At 33.5% G+C, this 22911-nt stretch overlaps 1 protein-coding gene across 6 annotated transcripts in view; it reads right to left on the bottom strand.

Annotated features, from left to right (window-relative positions):
- The window catches only part of LOC140055621 (dystrophin-like), a 208816-nt gene that overhangs the window by 110751 nt on the left and 75154 nt on the right, over positions 1-22911 (bottom strand). For all 6 annotated transcript variants that reach the window (XM_072100960.1, XM_072100959.1, XM_072100961.1 and 3 more), the window contains 19 exons: positions 20174-20449; positions 19936-20023; positions 18549-18790; positions 16757-17086; positions 16001-16216; positions 15213-15326; positions 13678-14004; positions 13147-13314; positions 12598-12738; positions 11991-12143; positions 11409-11570; positions 10905-11033; positions 10230-10403; positions 9206-9532; positions 8582-8764; positions 7275-7418; positions 6184-6342; positions 1144-1833; positions 657-962 (listed from right to left, as the gene is read on the bottom strand). In XM_072100960.1, coding sequence (XP_071957061.1) covers positions 657-962; positions 1144-1833; positions 6184-6342; positions 7275-7418; positions 8582-8764; positions 9206-9532; positions 10230-10403; positions 10905-11033; positions 11409-11570; positions 11991-12143; positions 12598-12738; positions 13147-13314; positions 13678-14004; positions 15213-15326; positions 16001-16216; positions 16757-17086; positions 18549-18790; positions 19936-20023; positions 20174-20449 — 4329 coding nt within the window. The remainder of the gene's footprint in view (positions 1-656; positions 963-1143; positions 1834-6183; positions 6343-7274; positions 7419-8581; positions 8765-9205; positions 9533-10229; positions 10404-10904; positions 11034-11408; positions 11571-11990; positions 12144-12597; positions 12739-13146; positions 13315-13677; positions 14005-15212; positions 15327-16000; positions 16217-16756; positions 17087-18548; positions 18791-19935; positions 20024-20173; positions 20450-22911) is intronic.

The raw sequence follows: 22911 nt of genomic DNA, 5'->3' as shown, positions 1-22911 counted from the left end.
TAATCTACCAAAAACAGTTGCTGTGTGAACCAATAGCCAGAGATGTACCAAGATTTGTAAAGTGCACATGAGGGAATTGTGTGCACTGGAGTTTATATGGTTCATAGTTTTTATATGAGCAAACTTTTACTACAAACAGAACAAATTTTATACAAGTCAATTTATCATACGGAAACCTGTGCTTCTACTTTATGTTATGATTTAGTTTTTTTGTAAAAAATAGCAATAGCCAAAGTGTCAGAGGATGAGGCTGGTAGACACAACATGAAAAGACTTAATGTTAAAGAAACCATAAGTGTCTGTGACACCTGGAAGATTATCAAAATAATTGATGTATTTTTACGTGAAGATACTACTTTATTGATCTGAGCTACAATACCATGGGTAAATAAAGTTCAAATGAACTAAACAAATCAAATGATAAAAGTAAAACTTCTGCTAAGAATAGAAAACAATTATGTGATTATGGTGATGATTAAATGTTCTTTTCTATTTGAAAAACATGTTTATAAGTACCCATAACCACCAATTATTTTTGAACTAACAATAATCAAAAATGTGTGCAAAAATAAAATATATCTGTTTTTTAATTGGTTATATTTTCATGGAATATTTACATTTCACTCTTCTTACTGAACAAAAAAAATTGTTCTTACCTCAAGTTTGTTCTCATCATCTTTAACTGTGTCTAAATCTGTTTCTATAGTAACAAGCCATTGATCAAAATCATTTGAATCTTTTTGATACTGGTACCATTGCGGTACCACCAGCTTCATCATCCGTTTCTTCTCTTCCGCATCCTCCTTCACTGTAATCCATCGTCCCCGTAGTTTATTCAATTTGATGGCAATCTGCGAGGCTTGACGCGGTTCCTTGATTTTTGTCTCATCTATGATTTGCTCACCACGGTTGATCAGGTCTTGAATGTCTGGCTCGAGGCTTGCGATTGTCTCGTCCGTTTCCTATAGAAAATGCAAAAATACTGGTAGTAAACCATTATCTATGTTTAAATCCTACAGTTGTTTTTTTTTGGTTCGGTGGAAAACAGCAAAAATGAAAGACGCGATAACAATAAAACCTATGTAAGATAATGTGATATTATTAATGATAGAAACGCCTATAAACAATGAATAAAAAACTCACCAATATTGAATTTTCAAGGTCATGTTCAAAATCTTCATGTTTTAAGTTTCCATCGACTAATCGATTATCAAAAAGGTTAATAGCAAATAGAGTCTGATCCAAGATCTCATTGAACTCTTTTACATAACTCATGTCACTTTCCAATGCATGACTGTGAAAGTTCTGAGAATTCTCTAATTCTTCAGACTCCATTTTCTTAAAAAAATCATCAACAGAGGTACTACACTCAACTGGTGCAGTATTTAACATTTCAACATATTCAATGATAATCTGGTGTTCATTATCATTTTCTTCTGGAGGCATAGAATTCTCAAGTTTACTTTTAACTAGAATATCCACTGATGATTCTCTATCAATATAATTTTCTTCCACATCAAGTCCATTCTCTGGTCTTTGATGATTATGAACATCATCTGCAGATGATGAGGTAAGCTCTTTCATTTCTTTGTCGTCAACAACCATCTTATTTCCAATAACAATGCTTTCACTCGCTGTTAAATCTTCGTAATCATCACGTAAGGTTTCCGAGACATTGTTTGATGTGACTAATTGAGATTTTTGAATTCCCTCAACCTCCATTATGATTGGATCGTTAAGTTCAGACATAGTTTGCACTTCTTCTTGTTTTAACCTTTCAGCCTTTTCTTCTTCCAACTCAATAACTAGTTGTTTCTGCAAAGTTATTTGTTCCTGGAAAAAATATAGAAAAATTTAATTTACAATATTTATTTTATGTAACATACAATGGAATGTTTGATGTGAAGCATGCGAGAGGTATGGGTTCGATACATGCCTATGACATATTGCTTGTATCCTTTGGCAAGATACTTCACTCTCTACATAACTCCCATTGTCTTGTCCTTCAGATGGAATGTAAAGATATGGTCATGTGTATATACAATACATAATGAATGATTAATATATAAAAAACTTTATACACTGTTGAATAGAGTAGGGGACCATCTCCTGACATGCTGAATATGGTCCTCTACTGGACCCTATGAAAAAAATAGTCTTGTATTGAAAAGGTCATCCAGTATAAAGAAGAAAATATTTATAAAATCACCATACAGTAGGAAATACTGACAGATCAGTGATTTTATAATTGACCACATACTTGAGAGTTTTAAAGTTTAAATGCCAATAACAACAATAACTTACGAAAATGCTTAAAATGAACAGATACAGTAAACAAGTTGATCAAGAAAAAAAATGTCCCTTCTACACTACTAGATTGTGCGAAGTGACTGAAAGTTTATTGAAATAGAAAACAGGGCAGAGAAAAGAAAATATGCCAGGAACCTTGGACTGTACATCATCTGGACCATAATCTTAACTCCATAAACAAACTTGAGTTTGGAATTCTAAGCATTAATAAACATCTTTGTTCTGAGGATGGTTGACATCATGATTGACTATTACAAACTAAAAATGTTATAATTTGTATTAAAATTCAATATTTTTGTACAAAATTTAAAGATTTTTACAAAGAATTATCCTAATTTGCATATTTTTAGTATAAAATTATATCCAATTTTCCAAGTCCAGATTAGTATAATTCATATTAATCTGTTTTATAGTTTTTATGCACCAAAAAAGACTTGAACCCAAGTAACTATGGTAGAATATTTGTTATATCAGAATGTTGCTGTTGAATTACTTTCATTTACCAATTCTACAAAGACTTAACTAAATTGAAAATCATTTTATTTTCAGTTTTTGAATTTCTTTAATTATGTAAAGTTAGAGTGGTGAAAATGGGTGGTCAGGTTCTCCAGATTAAAAATTTTAAAATTTAATTCCATCCTCTCCCGGTACTGCTTTAAGATCTATGTGCAGTACATGTGAATCGGTTTTTATTACATAGTAATACTGCTTTCTTGCAACCTATGCTTACATATTATTCCCCTCCTTTACCATGCCACCTAGATAGTTTTAGATCTTGTTTAAATAGCACTCGAGTCCGGGATGACCAAGACACAACTGGTGCTGTCCGGGGTTCAATTAGACCGATACCTGGTTAGCGACGAAGGTGTATCCCCTTACTTCGGTTTGGTTTTTTTTTTTTGGCATGGTTAGAATCCCTTTTATTGTATTAGTTTATGTACAGCTCTTAGAGGTTTCACAATATTAGGTGCTATATAAATCCAGGATATTATTACTATTATTAGTTGGTACCAACACTTTTTATAGCTAAACCTCTGCTAAACTATGTTGTACCTAAACTCCTAACATTACATTAATAGTAATAGACTCTACTGGTACTTACTGGCTTTATTAAATGTAATCTTTACAATCCCTATCAGCAGTTAAACACTTCACATATATCATAAATAATATATTTATCAAATGCCTATATATTGCCACAATCCATCTCCATTATAAATCTACAACAGCTATTGCAATATTCCATGGCTTATTGAATCTGTTAATGTCGTAGAGCAGCCATTGCCTGGTGAAAATTTAATTAAAATGTATACTACAAGCATGTCAACAAATGGATCTGATTGAGTTGAGACTATTCAATTTGTCAAATATTTTAGCAATAGATGCTGAGAAGGGATTCAATTCAGAGACAAAATCATGTCAAATGTAAAATTTTAAGCAATCAAGAAAGTAATGCTTAATATCCCAAAAACTCGAGCACAGCAGAATTAGATAATAAATAAGCTTAGCATTCGGAATTAAATGTACTAATATTGGCCAATAAACAAAACACTTCAACACAAATAAAAAAAATGTCTTTTAAACATTAGTACATATATAATAATTAATTTTTAATCTTCTTTTGAAAGGTATGTCCAGAGTGATATAACTACTATTTTACCTAAAATTTAAATTTTGAAAAAAGGAAGATTAAATAGAATTAAACCATAAATAAAAGAAAAAGACCATAAAATGTGTTTTTGTAAAAATACAAAGAAATGTTCCTGACAGCAAATCTGATTAAAAAGATACATAAACTGGTGTAAATAAACAAATTTAATACAACAAATTGTTATTGTTGATCACATGGTTACTAAAGCCTTTCACCTAATAAATCTGACTTAAGAGAATACAGGTTTGTAAAGATGGATTTTAAAAGATGCCCAAAGGCATCCTGGGAAGACAAAGATGAATGTTAAGCAGAGGTTAATAGAGGTCAACTAAAATAGCTAAATGTAGCAAGGGTTAATACAGGGGATGTAAAGACTTTGAAAAGATAATAAATAATGGATAGATGATGGGTCATTGAAAGGTGATAAACAGCTATGGTATCAAAGCAATATAAAAGAGAGATTAGGTTGTACTGTTTATACAAGAAAATTCACCTGCACACAAATTCCCATTTTGATAATGGAATAAAATTTGTGGAAACCTCTTTTACCATGATGTCAAAACAAAAGCTTTTCTTTATTAAATTATATTACAGTGTACAGTGATTGAATTTAAACAACTTATTTTATACCATATTGCATTGTTAATGTTGGCGAGTCCTGTTTTATTCTGAAAACATAGGATGAGCTGTCAGTCAATTATCATATTAAACCTCAGCATTATGACTATGATAGTTTGGCCAGCCGCCTTTTCCTCCCTGGTTTTTTTAAACAGGTACTCATTTACAAATAAGTGGACTGGGAGGCATTCTTATATAAATTTAACTGAAGTCTTTCTGTATGTAAATAAATAAGAAGTTTTTCGCGGATGACAGCATTCTACTCATTTGCAAACAGCGTAGTTTAGCCAACAGTTGTGCAACGTACCTTTTCTATTTTATTTTGCTTCAATGTCACTGTTTACTTGTTAATGGCAGTAATTATGTTACTTTATGATCTTACACAAAAACTACTCTGTAACAGCAATCACTGAGTAAGTGTCGCCGAGCGGTTAAGACAGTGGAACCGTAATCCATAGCCATAACATCAACAAGGGTTCGAGGCTCACTCGCTCGAAGAACAAATCTTCACGGATAAGAACTAAATCGTAGGTCCAGTGTACATCTGGCTCATGTGCACTTTAAAGAACCTGTACATCTTTCGAGACGAGTAGGGGTTACCCCGGTGTACTAGTTCATACACACACACTGTCGTGTACAGACATAATGGCACTGTAGTTGGCTGCCAATGACATGATGCGACCCTTAGGGGAGAAGAATGTTGTTGAAAAGGTGTAACATCTTATACCCCTTTCACACCAAAACTCCGGAGTGTCTCCGGAGACACCCCAGGGTTTATGACCATTCAAAACGTCGAGAAACTCCGGAGATACCCCTTTCACACCAACCTAGCAACACCGGGGTTAATAAAATAAAATTGTAAATGTCGCCCTCTATTTTTTTTTTTTTACATAGCGACGATCATTAGAATAATTTTAATTAACAATATTTTTAATTTAATAATTACTTTCAAAAGTCTCAGAAGTAATATAATGTTTTATTGATACTACTTATTATTTTTTAAACCTGCTATATATTTTGTACAAATATTTAAAGTGTTTTGAAATAAAACTAAAGCAATGAGTGATCGTGTGAGGATGACCTTTTGACCCGAAACCCTCCGGAGTTTGATGTTGGTACCTTTCACACCAAAACACCGGGGTGTCACCGCAGTTCGCTCTCCGGAGAATGTTCAGCTGTTCAACCCCGCAGTTTTAAACTCCGGAGTTGCTTGATTTTACCTTTCACACCAAACAGCGGGGCGTCAACTCCGGGGTGTCTCCGGAGTTTTGCTTTTGGTGTGAAAGGGGTATTAGTCCACAGCGTCTTTGATCACTTGTTGCTGGAATTGGCGCTTTACAAATTAGTATATATTATATATTATCATATTAAACATAGAGTAGGCTCTGAAACTTTAAAATAATTTCTGGGTTCTTGGTTTCCACTTAGATGCAACACAACCCAAGTGTGTTGACTAATTGCAAGCAAAGGTTTGGATGATCCATCACACCGTTATTGGTCAAATTACTTGTGGCAAGCTTACTTCCTTGCATTGCATCAAGGAGGACACTGCATCAATCCTGTTTCTCAGAATTTAATCTACACAAAATTTGAATTCTCTTTACCTTAATTCTTCTACAGTCTTCCTCCCATTTCTGGTTTAATGCAATGAGTTCTGGCTCAACAACTCTGCGACCTTCGCCCCCAGCTTGCATCAATTCCATGGCTTCATCTCGAGTCTCCTCTACTCGTACGACCAATTCATTTGCTTCATCTTGTAGTTTCTGTAAAAATAAAACAACTCAAATTTTAAATTAACATTGTGCTATAAATAACAATTGTACTGTATTCTACAATGTTTATACTGATGCTCAAACAGCCTTTCTACTATATGTCTTCTTCAACAGTGTCTTAATTTATAGGAGATCTCTTACATTTGATTATGTTTTTATGTATCTCCTATAGATAATTGGGTCCAATATCATGTTGCAATTATTGAGTGGGGTTACGGTATACCTACATTAATACAAGTGTTGAGGGTTGGGTGCAAAAGGTGGAATACCACACAGAGACATTTCTTTATACAACAACGCAAACTTTGTTGATAAGCTATGATTAAATGACAATAAAGGAGCTTTTGATTAGCAATGACTGACTATTTACTCATCAAACGCATTTTGATTCTATGTCCAGATAATTACCAATGACACAATATACGTAGGTCGTAGGTCCTGTCATCGTTACAAACAAAGAACTTATAACACAAGAATCTCCTGTTCATCCGAAGCCCGTAACAATTTCGAAAGGCATTGTGGGATAGAATAGAGCTATGGGTGGCGCCATTGTGAGCCATGGAGTAGGGCGCCCGCATCAAATTAGAAAGTCAAAATCATAGAGGGGATCTGCTAATGCTCTAGGGGGGATAGAGTAATTGACTGAGGAGTAGGGCGCCCGCATCAAATTAGAAAGTCAAAATCATAGAGGGGATCTGCTAATACTCTAGGGGGGTAGAGTAATTGACTTCCTAGTTTGGAGGGGGCGCTGCTCCATGCTGTGAAATGGCGTCGCCCAGTTTGACCTTTTAACCCTGTACTTCCGATACTGTGTTTTGAATGCAAATTGAAGAACAGGAGATTCTTGTGTTATAAGTTCTTTGTTACAAATCAAAGGCTCCCTAATATCCAACTATTTATACACTTGTTTAGTTACTATATACCTTATATTTATTGATCTCCTCTGGTGCTGCTTTATCTTCACGTGAAAGTCTATCAGATGTACGTAGTGACTTCTCAACAGCTGTCAACCACATTCGGATGCTAGTGACATTGACTTTTAATGTACTGATGCGATTCTGATGATCCTGGAACCAATTAATGAAACAAATGAATGAAACAATGGAACAAAAAAAGGCAAATTGTGAAATTCTGGGAAAAAAATAAGTATATAGACTAGGTTCTGTACAGTTTCTTTCAAATTACTGAACAATTTCTTCAAATGTTTTCTGTAGGAATTGTGCCTCACAACTTGGTCATAGAATGAGAAATTCATTTATTATTATATACTAAAATATTACAACATAAGACTAAACTGTAATTATATAACATCTAAATAAATTCTTGTCATTTGATTGGATGATTGTGAGTCACATGGCGTGAAATATTATGTACAGTACTATTTAACAATTGTGTAATAGTACTTTTTTTGTGTAGGAAAACAAATTTTCTCGCATATGGCACAAAAATCCGCATGAAATCCAATATCAGCATCGTCTGTTCTGCGAACGCAAGTGATGACGCGCACGAAGCTATCTCTCCTTCACAACAAGATCAGAATAATGACTAGAATTTAAGTGAATATATTTATTTTAATTCTAACAATAATCATTGCATACCGTACCGAATAATAAAGCAATTCCAAGAATTGATTTTATGTTTTGTACAATCCTCAATAAACATTAATATAGTATACATATACATTATTTATAATTTTGTGAAATTTCTGAATTACCATTTAAACCTATTAGATTTTTAATCAATAAAACATATCATATAAAATTCAAAACATTATTACAGACATTTAGATCTTAATGACTTTTATGCAATGAATTGTAATGGAAGTAACGATTCAACGATTTTAAAATACTTATTATTAAGACACGTTCCCTACATTTAATTTAAGTTCACAAGCATTTTATGTAAAATTAAATACTATATAGGCTTTGCAATAATAGTCTATAAATGGTAAAAATGTGAAATATAAGCCGATTTTAATAAACTTAAGTGGCCTGCTAATATACCAGCATACATTGCGTGCAAATTTATATTTTGGTTTTTTTCTGTGATTCACCCACTTTCGATCGATCATAAGGGCCGAAACAAATGGAAGAATCGTAACAGTGAAAATAAGTGGTTTTCCATTGTATTAAAAGATTCTGGCAAAAACATGAATCCTATATGTGTCCAATCAACACAAAACAAAAATAACAATAAACAAGCAAAAACCCTAGTGACCTAGTTTCCTTACCTTGATAGCATCTTGTCGCATCACAATCTTCTCTGTAAAGTCTGCATACTGTTTCTCCAGCTGCGTAACGTCCTCTTGTAACGGCATTATCGTGTCACACTTACTGAGTCGTGATAATTGCGCAGAAACATCTCCCATCTCTTTTAATTTAGGCTTGCATTTTCGAGATTCTAATTCCAGTTTCTGAATAATACAAATGTATTTAATTGTTGTATGTGTATTTGTGAGTAAGCGCAAAGGGTGGCATTCCACAAATTTTCATTAGCAACAACTATATTTGTTTGCACATAAAATGGTTAAAGACAATTAGGGTAATGGCGCTTCTTTTGCAATGTTAAATTTTTTTTCCCCAGTCATCCATAAAATCAATATTAACTCCTTTTCAATAAATGAAACATGTGGAACTCAAATTTAAGTAATTGGGAAGCTTAACTACATAAAATGTGACCAATACTTGTGACTATACTCAGATGCTACGGTAAAGATGATGGCGAAATATTTACAAAATAGTCTGGCATTCTGGTATTTTTTGTAAGAAACGTGACTCCTTCAATGACATTAATATTTTCAATTAGTATCCAACAAAAATAATAGTGTGTAAATTACGGTATATAACAATATTACCTCCATCCATTCTTGCTCTTCTTTGAGATCATCTGGGATTTTGTTTAACGATTCTCGTCGATTCAATTCATCGCCAACGCTCTTCATCCATTCACTGAGGGCTATCATCTCTTTCTTAAGTTTGCGAGACAGCTTCAATGCCTTCTCGAGCTCCTGCTTTCCTTCTGTTACTCGTTTTCCAAGAATGTTATAAAGTTGCTTTAATCCGTTTAGCCGTTCCGTGAGCTCCGCCGGATTCTCTAGCTGACGTTTTTCAACAATATTCCGGCCAGATTTAATAACCCATTCTACCTCGGCTTTCACTTCACTTAATGTCTTGTAGAAACCCTAACAATTTATGACAAAAATAAAAATGATAGGCTAATGATAGGATGTCTCCATAATCCCAAATTTCCTCATCTTAACAGTTTAAAAATTAATTCCAAGTATATCACTGGGTGGATTGGAGCTTCTCTAAAATGTATATACTCACCAGGAGAGACTTTCTTATAAAATTAGTGAGGGGATCTATGTAACGGTTAACCCCTATTACAGGGGACACCCCTATTGAGGGGATACTTCTTTGGGTCCTGAAGGTGTCCCATTAATAGGAATTTTACAAAAGTTTGAATGCTGTACTGTTCTGTACCATTCAATTGTTTTATTTATCTTATTTAATAATTATTGAGGGATATAGATAAAGTATAGAGGTGGGTGTCAACAAATTTAAGTATGGTCAGTACTTTCAGGGTATTCAGCGGTTTCTTGGGTGAACGCTAGTTAAAATCAGGCTGGATAGAACACTCTTAACATTACCATTTCATTTATACCAATTAAAAATCATAAAAACTATTCAGTGAATGTCACCAAATGTGTTCAAACAACTTTGAACTCTGCTACATAATTAATAGTCCAGCTTATCTAATATTCATAATCAATTGAAGTTATAAATCTTAGATAACTTTAGCCTAAGGCTGATGATACAATTCTGTGGAGATGATAGGAATCACACATATACTGTCAATTTACATAATGAATTAATTACCATGCAGGCATCAAGCTGTGTTTGAATGACCTCAGGTTCACCGTTCTTAAGGTCAAGGACCTTTATTCCTTCATTGACACGTTCTAGGATTTCTTTAACATGCAGCATTTTTGGTTCGAAGTCCGCTGGTTTTTGGAACTTTCGAAATTTAAACTGCAATTCATCAAGGTGTTTCTGTTTGGAAAAAACACATACAGTATACCTTATCAAGTATTGTACTTTTCTCAATTAATTAAGAATTTTCTAATTATAGACATGAAAATAATGGTTTTTGACTAATTACTCTATAACAGGTTAGATTCTTGGGTATCTTTTCATTTTGACAATTCATACACTACATAAAGGTAGATTAGCATGTATAAGGCATGAGTTTGAGGCCTGTCTGTGCCATAGTCCTTGTATCCTAGGCCAGATACTTTATGCTAATTTTCTTGTCCTACAGATATGACGTAAAGCCATTGGTCTCATGAACATACATTGCTTATGTGCACAATAAAGAACTTGTACACTATCCAAAATGGTATACCGGTGTACTATTTATGGTCTTGTATTAGGCCTAGAAATACATTAAATTAAAAACAAAATATTTGAGATTTGTTTCTGCCTAGATTTAAAAATCAGTTTTAAATACTCTTCTCACTTATTATGATTTTTTAACAAGTTTCTCATTCTTACCCTAAGCATGTCAATCTGTTGTTGCATCCGATGAGAGGCGCCCTCATGAGTTTGCTCCATGAGTCCATGTGCTCGGTTATCAATGTCATCATAATCATTCTCTCTTGAAGCAAACTCTAATTTCAATTGCTGAAATAAACAAAAAAAAGTTGTAATGAATCCTGGCATCAAATTAAACTGAAAAAAGTTTTCTGACTACTGACAACTTCATCATTCAATCAGCAGGAAGAGAGTATAAATAAGCACAACTAACATCTTACCCTACACAGTGGCGTAATTGTTAGGCCTCTGGTTTAAGAACCCTAAGTCTCCCTCCCATGCTCAAGGCATTGGACGTTTTTAGCCTTTTTTGACATATTTTAATGTATGTTTTCAAATAAAACAAATAAATAAAAAAAAACACAATTATTGTTTATTTTTCAGAAAACAGGTTTCAGAATGAAAGAACAGAAAGGTATTTAAAGAATGAATGAATGTAATTAAATGAGTGCAATTGTTGTAAACCTCAAATTCTTCAGGGACATCAGAAGCTGATATCTTCGAAGTAAGTCTTCCATTTAGTGTCTTGTCAACATTGGTGATCCAGTTCTGCAGAGACAACATGTCTCTTTCCAACCTCTGAAGTAACTGCACATTGGTTTCAAGTGTTGCTTGCCTTCGTTTAGCCTAATAAATGCCAGAGAAACAATTATATATATTTATAAATCCAAAGACCGTTAGACACCAACTACTAAACAGATTTCCAACTCAGTAATTATTAACAGTCATGAGAACACTATTCACTCCGGTAAAGTCTGTCTACACTATAAAAAATGTGATGTGCCTATATATGGACATGGTGTCATATCACTACCATATTTAAGCATATCACTACCATATTTGTGCACATCACACTCTTTTTGTCAAACTAGGATGTAGACAGTGCTTTAGAACAAATACACTGCACAAATATAACAACATGGTAAAATCTGAACTGTACTAAATTTCAAAGAGGAGTTTCCCCATTATTTCTGAAATGTTTTGTTAAGCCATATGAGATAAAAAATGTTATGCAAGGTAACATGAAATAACTAAACAAATGCTAACCCTCTTTGTAACTTCTTCAGAGCGAATATTGTATTGCTGAACTTCTCGCTCTACATTTGCAACCATTATGTCTTGTTCTGTCAGGGTACGCGCCAAATTGTTCACCAGGTCGTTGCACTCAACAACATGTTTTTGTAGGGATGATTCTAGTACCTGTAAAATTGTATTACATATATTATTACATAGATAAATGACACATAAATGAAACCTCACTGGTAATAATTTAGTACTACACATGTACTTTTAGTTGCCATCTATGGCCACCTGTATTTGTAGTAAACCATCATTCAAGTTATGTTGCATGATTGATCTACAAATTTCAGGTCCCACAAATGCACCTGGATTTCTATCTATTATTTACAAGATAGGTTGTTAAAAACAACACTCTTAATTAAGCTCTGTCTACACTATTAAACTTTATACAGCAACAAAATTTAATGTGCCCATATGGACAATTATATCATATATGGATATCAATACAATATTTTGACATATCACTACCATATTTGGGCACATCAAACTTTTTATGTCAAACTAGTTCGATAGTGTAGACAGAGCTTTAGTGAAGTTATCTAAAAAGACTTTTAATTATCCTGAGGAAACCTACATCAATTTCTTCCGATATTTCTTCAGCATCCAAGCTGGCTGACGGGTTGTCCAGCTTTTTGGAGAACCCATCCATCCAGGTAGACTCTTCAGCCAACAACCTTTTCAACTTCTTCCAGTTGTCAGCAGCCTGAGAAAGAATCTGAATGAAAAATGGAGAACAATAATTATCATTTATATACATTTCAATCCAGACCAGTAATATCTGAATAAAACCTAATTTTACAATATTTTACATTCTTTATTTACAGAATTTTTGTTTACTTCTGAAAAATTCTGCCTTTGAGGTAGATTATGCTAAACAATGTAACAGCATATTCAACATACAGTGTTGCATATTTAAAAAAGTTAAAGTTCATATTAGATCTCTTTAGATTCATTGTATAATTGTATTTAAATCAAAATGTAAACCAACCAACAAAATTTCATTTGTACCTCGTTGTTAAACCGACAATAAATAATTTTGTCTCGTAAAGTTTATTATACTTAAAATATAAATTCTGACATGGATAAAATGTTTAAATAATATATCCAAAAAACCTTGACTAACCTTGCATTTAGACTCAAGTTTATCCATTTCTAGTTTCCATGCTTCTTCCAAACCTGTGAGCTCTGAATTGAGATTATCATTAGCAGATAGTGAGGCCTTGCTTATTATCTCCATATGTCGAGAACGCCAAAGGGATGGATTCTTGTTTTTTAATTCCTCCTGGCCCAGCTGAAATTGAAAACATCCCATAAATGTGTTATCTTTCAATTTTATGTATTTACTTAAGACACTTTGGAACAGAGGGAGTTACAAACTTTTAGAGCGGTTATATTACAACAAATAAACGAAAAGTCAACAGAATAAATAATACAGAAACTGCCAGCATTAAATAAAGATGGCAAATTTGACCAACTTTCAACAATAAAGTAATTAAGAACTTAAGAACTATAAAATTTATTCAAAAGCTCCAAACATGGAGAAGAAAACAATAAAAACAAACAAAATATTATATATTATTACTGTATATACAGTATTACATATACATCACATATTTTACAAAAATAATCATTCTATGGATATAATTTTATTTACCTTGAATATTTTTATTTTGTTCTGAATTTCTGTTGAATCTATCGCAGAAACATTCTGCTGGCCGTAGTCTTTATCCACTCTAGTAATACACTCTCTCGTCTTTTCCACATCCTCTCGGAGTTTCATCAGGTTTGCCTGAGCCAACTCAAGACTCTCATGTTGTTCTTTTGTCAGCAATAATATCCTGGACCATTCCGTATTAAGTTTGTCAAGGTCTGATTCCATTTTCGCAGAAAACTCTGGTTCAGCGGTCGATGCTAATTTCTTTCCCAGTTCGTTCACACTGTTTGTGTTCAGTTGTAATGTACCGATGTCAGTATGCAGAGCCTAGTTGGGTTAAAAAACGGTCATAGTTGGTTTGAATGGATTATAAAGTGATTTTAAATGATTATAAAATAATTGTAAAGGATAAGATGGTTGATCCAACTTTATAATGGAATTCTAAATATGACATTTATAAACTGAAAGTTACAGTCAACTCTCCTAAAACTGGTCATCTAGAAATTTTGAAAGTTTTAAAGTCTCAGAAATTGTTTTACTACCCGAGTTCAATTCATGCTTAACCAATTACTCCATTTTGGGAGCACAAAGCATATGATTTTATTTTTTAAATCTATTTTTAAATAAATGGTTATTTGGCAATAAAAATAGGTCATCACTCTGTGATGAAAAGTGATTTTGTTTATAATCTTCAATAAACATATAAAAGATAAAGTGTGTCTTGGCAGCTAGAACTTTTGTTTCGACCTTAAGTTTTAATCTAATCTATAGAGAAAGATGAAAAAGAGTCTGGCTTATACAACCACTTCTGGGTTCTGTTTAGTAATAGAGCATAATATAATCTCTTTTTTAAATCAAATAACGAAAGTAAACAAAAATCTTTAAGAAGTAAATAGTAATACTGTATAAATATCACAGGAAAAAAAATATCTCGCTCCACGGGTAATAGAAATTCCCACTCCAAAGGCAGAAAAGATTCCCATTCCACAGGCAGAAAAGATTCCCACTCCACAGGCAGAAAAGATTCCCATTCCACAGGCAGAAAAGATTCCCACTCCACAGGCAGAAAAGATTCCCATTCCACAGGCAGAAAAGATTCCCACTCCACAGGCAGAAAAGATTCCCACTCCACAGGCAGAAAAGATTCCCACTCCACAGGCAGAAAAGATTCCCATTCCACAGGCAGAAAAGATTCCCACTCCACAGGCAGAAAAGATTCCCACTCCACAGGCAGAAAAGATTCCCACTCCACAGGCAGAAAAGAATCCCACTCCACAGGCAGAAAAGATTCCCACTCCACAGGCAGAAAAGATTCCCATTCCACAGGCAGAAAAGATTCCCATTCCACAGGCAGAAAAGATTCCCACTCCACAGGCAGAAAAGATTCCCACTCCACAGGCAGAAAAGATTCCCATTCCACAGGCAGAAAAGATTCCCATTCCACAGGCAGAAAAGATTCCCATTATTCCACAGGCAGAAAAGATTCCCATTCCACAGGCAAACAAGTTCCCACTCAACAATGTACTGTATATTACCTTATTTTGGTCAAGTTGAGCTTGTAGTAGCGCAGCATCACCAACAGCAATATCCTCAATTGACAAGAATTTATTAACATCTTCCATCCACCTTTTAAGGCCATTAACCTCATCCTATTATGAAAACAAAACTACTTAAAAGCCCCTATCAGAAAGTATAGTCAAGTGGAAATGATATGTTGAGATCAAGGTTTGGAGTGATGTATGATCCTTAGTTACCAAAACTAGGAAGGCACAAAATCTTGTCTTTAGTATGGTATGGTATGAAAAAAAGGAAAGAAAAGAATAGCTTTGCTTGATAGGTTAAAAAATAAAATACATATTCAGAACTAAAAGAAGCACTAAAGTATGGAGAAAGAAGACTGTCATGGACCTGCCAAATGGCAGATGACAAGGCAGGTAGGTAGTATGGTATATATGGTTTTCTATTTCTAATGTTCTACAGTGACAACCATCAGTGAAAGACTAGATGTAAAATACACTTTTATAACAACTTTCACAGCTGCCACCAAATAAGATAATTATATTATAGACTCCCCACTCTTCCAGAAGATGCACTGGGCTCTTTAAAGTGCACATAATCCATACTGGACCGCCAGACCTTTCTGGAAGTCCTTTCCAAGATATCTTGTTAAAACAGTTGTGCATTATTGTGCAATACAAATGCATGTTTACTCAATTTGTACTACAGCATTACAGATCTGATTATTGCATGGTGCAACCAGTCATATAACCTTTAAATCACATGACCAACAAACTATCTTTTTTAATCACATGACCACACCCACCTGCCAAAGCTTCAACTCCCCAAGTGCCGTCTCGAGGTTACCCTGTCTTTCATCAAGCGTGCCTGATACTTCCCGCCACTGTGCTTGCAGACGATCCAGGTCAGCCTGAACATTTGTTGCTGAAATGGAGCCGGGAAAACGCCTTGTTAAATCACGGCCCATTTTTGTTACGTAATCGTAGTTTGTCTGTTGCTGACTCAAGGTTGACTGAAGTTCCTGTAATAATACAAAAATTGTTTGATTTGATCAATATAAGAAAGAAAAAATATTAAGTGTTCATACTATATGTGAGATTATAATTGATATTTCAGTAATAAATACATATTAAAAACATGTTCACAGTGTCAAAATGTAACAGACAATAATTGTATCCCCACCCATTCAATTGTTAATGTTGGCAGAAGGCCACATTGTTAAATTTCACTTTTGTTTCAATATTGTTGAATGATTGTAATCAAAAGTAGACAAAACCTACAACCTAAATTTCTTAAATCAAGATTACTTATAAGTATTCAAATACAACCAATTTAAATGAAAATCATGTGATGCTTTCAAGTCAATAATGGTAATGATTTTAAATTTATAAACCGTAAAACTAAATTAACCTCATACACATTCAGCCTCCTGTATAGTCTGTTTTCACTCACTGAAAGAGATTTTCAAACCACTTTGTAACATTATTTACATCCCTGCTTCCCCAATATCATAACAAACCAAATGGTGCCTAATCGTTCTATTCTAAAACTTGTTATCTACCTTAAATTTCTGAGCCTGGTCTTCCATAGTATCTTGGTCTGAGACTAAAAACTCTTTACATTTTAACACCTCATCTACTCTCTCCAACCACTGCAGCAGCGCTTTCATAGCCTCTATGTAATCGGTGGAGGGTGCACTCTCTAACACTTTCTGCAGCTCTTTTTCGCGGGTCTTTAGCTTTGCCTCTGATCTTTCCCAACCAGCCTTGACAATATTAAGGTCGCCTTTCACCAGAGGAACCAAACTAGAGTTCTTAGTTTCAAGCCTTGTGGCCAGAGAGTTGATTGTGTTTAACGAAGGTAGTTGTAAGCTCATTTCTTCATGTTTTTTCTACACAAAAACAAAACAATAAATTAATGATGTATTTTTTCATTGTCTGTCCAGCCCTGTCAACACAGACTTGTCCTGCCAAGGGTCCATATAAAATAAATGTTAGAATTATTTACACAAAGTTAATTGATAAAAAAATAGAGAGAGAATATAAAATAAAGAGAAAATTATAAAGGCAAAAAAAAACAACATTTAATTTTAAATAAACAAACAACAAATTACATTGTTTGAAGTTTCTCTTTGGGATAATAGAAAGTTCAAAAGTTGGAATGTATAGTAAGTTTTCCTTATTAGGGAGCTTTTGATTTGTGACCTAGGACTAATTGTTGTAATGTTAATTCACTGTGCACAGTTTAGACTAGACTTGCCCCAAGTCTGTATATTATCTTTTTTTTTTATTTATTTGTTTTTATTTCTGAAAATACAGACTTGTGAAACACGTATAGAAATCGATTTGCAGACCGCAAACATACGATAAGAATGACGTAGGTTATCATACCGTATTTGGCTATATGGGGCGGGCGGTATGTAAATATGGATTTCGAATCAACCAATGATCATTTTGTTTAAAAATGAAAGAGATCGAGTACGTAGGCCTACCAGTGCTTAATGTACGATCGAGACTGTTGAAATATAAAATAGTAATGCCAAGTTGTTTTGTTTATTAATTGTTTAGTCCTTGGCCTAGGCCTCTTTCGTAGGTCCTACTCAACTCGCGTGTATGACCTGCCAAATAAAACGCCAATGAAGTAGGCCTACATTACATACCACCGGCACACAACAGGGCTACACCACCACACAGAACAGGACGGGGTCTCGGTGGGAATTAAATCAAAATTATCTCCGCGTAATAAATGATCCATTCAATGTTTGATTTGCGGAGAAGCTAGCCTATCATATATCAAGACGAGTTTTCATGTTTCAAAGATCCCATCAAATGTTTACCAGATTACTAGTACTAGGCATATAAAATAATTTCTAGCCTTCAGAACTTTCATAAATGTACCCAAGTACACATTGTCTAAACGTAACATAGCGCATGCGCATCATCTTAGTTGTTGAGTCTTTAAAATTCTGAAATATGAATATTTACACGGTGTACGAGTGAGTAGCCAATCGCATGCAGCTGAAACTAGTCAACCGGATAATCGTATGCACCAAGAATTCTTGGTGTCAAACCACGTGACTTGTGCGTGTTTCCCCAGACGGAGTATCCAAAATCAAGTAGTATACGTATGAAACGCCATCTGTGCCAAAATATTTATCTTTTAACTAATATTAAGACAAATAAAAACTCCGTCTGGAACCCAGACTAAGTTTAGACTTGCTACCTCACTCTATTTCTCGACACATCTTGACTGGTTTCTAGATCCAGATGACAACCAATGACAAATCAATGCGTAGGTCTTTGATCATGGCAAATTGAAAACTCTTTAACGATAATCTAGTCTGGCAAACTTACTTGGCACTCATCTATTTGTATCTTTAACCTCTGAACATCACTATCACCTGGTACCTGCTCTTCCATCCATTCATCTACCTCTCTCAAGGTGTTTTCCACTAGATGCAATTCATTCAAAAACTCTTGGTGGAGAGTAGCGTTGTCCAGCTGCAGTTTTCGCTCTTTGTGCAAGGTGCAAATATCATCCCAACGGTCGATGAAATTTTCAACAGTGTCTTTTAAGTTTTCTTTGATTTCTTCATCTAAAGACAAAAAAGAAAATTATTTTTCCTCCTCTCTCGGCTCAAATCAATTTGAGTCTCTCACCTTGTATCAATTAGAGTCTCTCAGCTTGAATTATGTAGAGTTTCTCTGCTTGTATCAAGAGGATTCATATAATTATCATCATTATACTTCAGGTTGCATAATCATTAAATTATTATATATGAAATAATAATCAGCTTTATGTTGTTCAATTTTAGTGTATACTGCCCTCTACTGAGCAGTATATATGCTGCATTTATTTTACCATTTCAGGAGGGTAAAAATTGACATTGACAGATCATTTACGTAATGTGTAACCTAGGCTATAATACTGCAGTAGTAAAGATCCTGTACCATCACTTGTCTGCAGCTGCTCACCTCACTCAGACAGTAGATATGTACATCAAACAGGTGCTTATTTTTTACAATAAAGTTTTACAAGTAAACAAACACACTGTACTGAATTGTCTACAGAAACAACATGTTGTAAAAACCTTAAAATATTTTTAAAATCTGTAGAAAAAAATATATTTTCAAATACAAACATAATATGCCAGAGTTAAATTTTTCATTTGTTAATTAAAATATCTAAAAAATTTATGAGTTTTTTTAGGATTATAATTTATAAAACAAACATTAGCTAATGATTTGTCATTTGACAAGTTCTTTTAATTCTTTTTCCAATCCCTGAAAGAGTTCTTATTTATAGATAGATAGAAAGATAAAATGTTATTCTTCATAAAATAATTAAAATTACATTATGAAAATTGTCTTCCTTGGCAAGAATATAAATATAAAAAGACCATATATAACATATTTAAAATACTTATAAAACAAATTACACAATAAATTTATAATATACTGTACAGGTATGAATAGTGAAGGCATCAAAACTAAAAACTTCTCTTTTAAATCGTGAATTAAAAATATGAATAGCATTTGGAACAAAAGATAGTCTAAAACGTGAATTATTTGATCGTGGTGGTCTAACTCTCACTGATCTATTTAGGGTAAATTCATTGTGTAATGAGTGAGAACTGTTTCCCATAATTTTTGTGACTTTACTCAACGTTATTGTTACCATTTAAGTTATTGTAAATGTATGTTTCTTTTATTTCTTGAACTGTTTCTAAATAAATGTTACCTTCTTTGTTGGCTAAAACAAGTTTATTTCCAAGTTCTGTAACATTTTTCATTCGTTTCTTTCTCTCTTCTAATTCTTCCTCAAAATCCTAAAATTGATGGATGAAAAAAATGTGTATCATCAGGTATGTTGAACTTAATCTAATGTCATATATTTCTATGGTAAATTTCTTTTACTGATCTTTTATCCGCCACTGTTATGTTCAAATTAGAAGATTTGACATCTTTAAAAAACTTACCGTAAATTGCTGGATCTGTCGATTAAGATCTGCGTCCAGACCAGAAGGAGCCTCTGATCCAAGAATAGAATTCTCCACATCATCATACCATGACAACAGACTCTCTACCTCACTATCAAATTGTTTCTTCAAAACACTATCTTCTGCCGGGTGTTTTAGAGGCGATACATGGACATTCTGGTATACTGAGTTAGTAATGACGTTTTCTGTGATAAGGATCTCGGACTCCCCTCCATCGACAACAGTTACTGGGTTCAGATTACTTTGCTCTGCAACCTGAAAGAGATGTTTAATATAATTTAAAAGTCGATATATACTGTGTATATACTCTGTATTCAAGTTCAACGAGATAATATTATACAGATAAAGTGGTAACTATTGTATATCATGGCAATCAGGAGAGGGACCCTCTAAAAATGACCACCATACATCATATATATATAAAAATGATAATCTAAAACATTATCCTTAGGGTGAACATCTTTAATGTGGGATTATAACATTTATTTTTTTAATAAAGCTATTGTAAAACGAAGGTGGCGTTTGACATCATCATAAACCCCAGGAGCGGGCTGCTATAAAACAGTCTTAACCGATGGTCTTAACTCCTCGATTAAAGCCGGCTTTATCAGATATATGGTCTTAAGAAAGCCATCCCTGTTAGACCATTGCTATAAAATAGTCGCTAAAGTAACAAATTGAGGGTGTAGTTTACGCGTAGAACACCAAATAAGGTAATGTTTCTCACACTTGTTCAAATCGCAATCGAAACAGTACGTACATTTATACGCGAGAAAATCTATTCTAGGCCTATATAAGAATAAAATCATTGTTATTATTTGATTTAACACTTAAAACTTAAAAAATCTGTTGTCTTTCACGATAAATAATGCGTAAAAGCAACTGAAACAGAGGGTTAAGGCTGTTTTAAGACTCCTTCGAGTACAGGCTTTAACTTTAAAGGCCGCTTACAGGTTAGATCACGGTATAGCAATTGTCTATAATAAAGACTACTTGCTACGTCACAAATTATAGACGGCTAAGCACTAAGACCGTTTATAGACTCAGATGACATAAGAACCAGGCTGCTTGTCACTAAGCAGATCTCTGATAGAGATCAAAACGTACTCCCCCATTATAGCTTATTAAAAAAGAAAAAGGTACCTTCCAAAAAATCAAATCAAACTTTAATGTTAATGGTAATACAATGAATACTTTTGGTAAAAGTCTCAACTTTATGCATTCAAGGATGTTTATATATAGATGCCTGCATTGATATGCTCAACAAGTAGGCAATGCAAGTCTGAGTAGGTGACCCAACTTAAAACTGGCATATCTGATTGATTGATGTAGTCATTTCAATGGTCCCTTTTTCTTTATTTGAACACTGACTGTAACAATTTAGTTTAATACCTCTATGAATAGATAATATTAAAATGATATAAGAATCAGGAAATGTTTTAACAGTCTGCATTATTTCTTTTTTCTGGTTATATGTAGGTATACTTAACAAATAAGAAATATTTTATTTGTTTGGGTTTTTTTTGTGTTTATTCAATCTTCCTTCTTATTTTGTTCTAAAATATTCCATCCACAGAAGAATTTTCTTTAAAAAAACAATGTAACACTAACAGTTTACATTATTAAATAACATTGTGAAATATATCCATATGCATAACACACTTTCCATATTTCACAAAATGTCAACTTTACAGATTGTAGTGAAAAAACAACATAATTCCACCTGTCAATTTAACACCTAGCTGCATATCCCCCAGCTGTGATGTCCTGATGTCATCACTAGGTCACATGACTCATGCCCTATTTTGCAGATGACCTTATAAAAAGTCTGTTTTGGATCTGTCAGTTAAAATGGAGAGTGGATTTGTTTTTGATTTAATAATGAAAGATTTTCATCAAGCCCAACCAAGGTTCACATTAACATTTTTTTTATTCAGAATGAAACAACGTATTCCACATACTAATATAATTTTGCATTATTTATGGGCACCTGGTATGGGCATCAGCTAGACTACTTTTCTCACTAGGATCTTACAAAAGAGACATATAAAATAAAATGATATTAGTAGATAAAAAAGATTCCAACGACAACAAATAAAATATTCTAATCATAATCACCCAACACAAAACATGACATTATTCCAGATTTTATTATGTATATTATTTTTGTTTAAAGAAAATACAATGTATGTATAGTATTTTTCTCAGATTCCAAGAAATATTAGGCCTTATAACCAATTACACAACCATAAATGGCATACACACCAATACTCTGAGTGTTACTTCAATGCAAGTGCCAATACTCTGACTAGTGTGCAAAGCTATATTCAAATGTGTACCAATTTACTATCAAATGACATAAAATGTTGTAAATGTTAATAATATTTTACATTCTTAAAAATTTATGCAACCATAATAATAGAATAGACATTGTGTCTATCCATGAAATGGTACAAAATGTTGTCATACACTACACGAGAAGAGGAAGATAACAAATTAAAATCCCACTTGATGTCCTCTACATTTGCATTGTAAAAACATGATTTAGGTCCTCTTTCTGCCGAGAGCAAATAATAATAACCGTGTGAAAAAATTAACCTAAATTTCTTGACAGAAACAGGACAAATTTTCAGTAACCGGTTAAATGGCAGCCTGCAATTAATGGGTAAAAACACCAAATTGATTCAGTGTTAGAATGGCATTTTGCAAAATAACGG

This window comes from Antedon mediterranea, chromosome 7, assembly GCF_964355755.1.
Source record: "Antedon mediterranea chromosome 7, ecAntMedi1.1, whole genome shotgun sequence".
Taxonomy (NCBI): Eukaryota; Metazoa; Echinodermata; class Crinoidea; order Comatulida; family Antedonidae; genus Antedon; species Antedon mediterranea.
The sequence above is the reverse complement of the archived record's forward strand: the minus strand, read 5'-3'. Positions and strand labels throughout refer to the sequence as shown.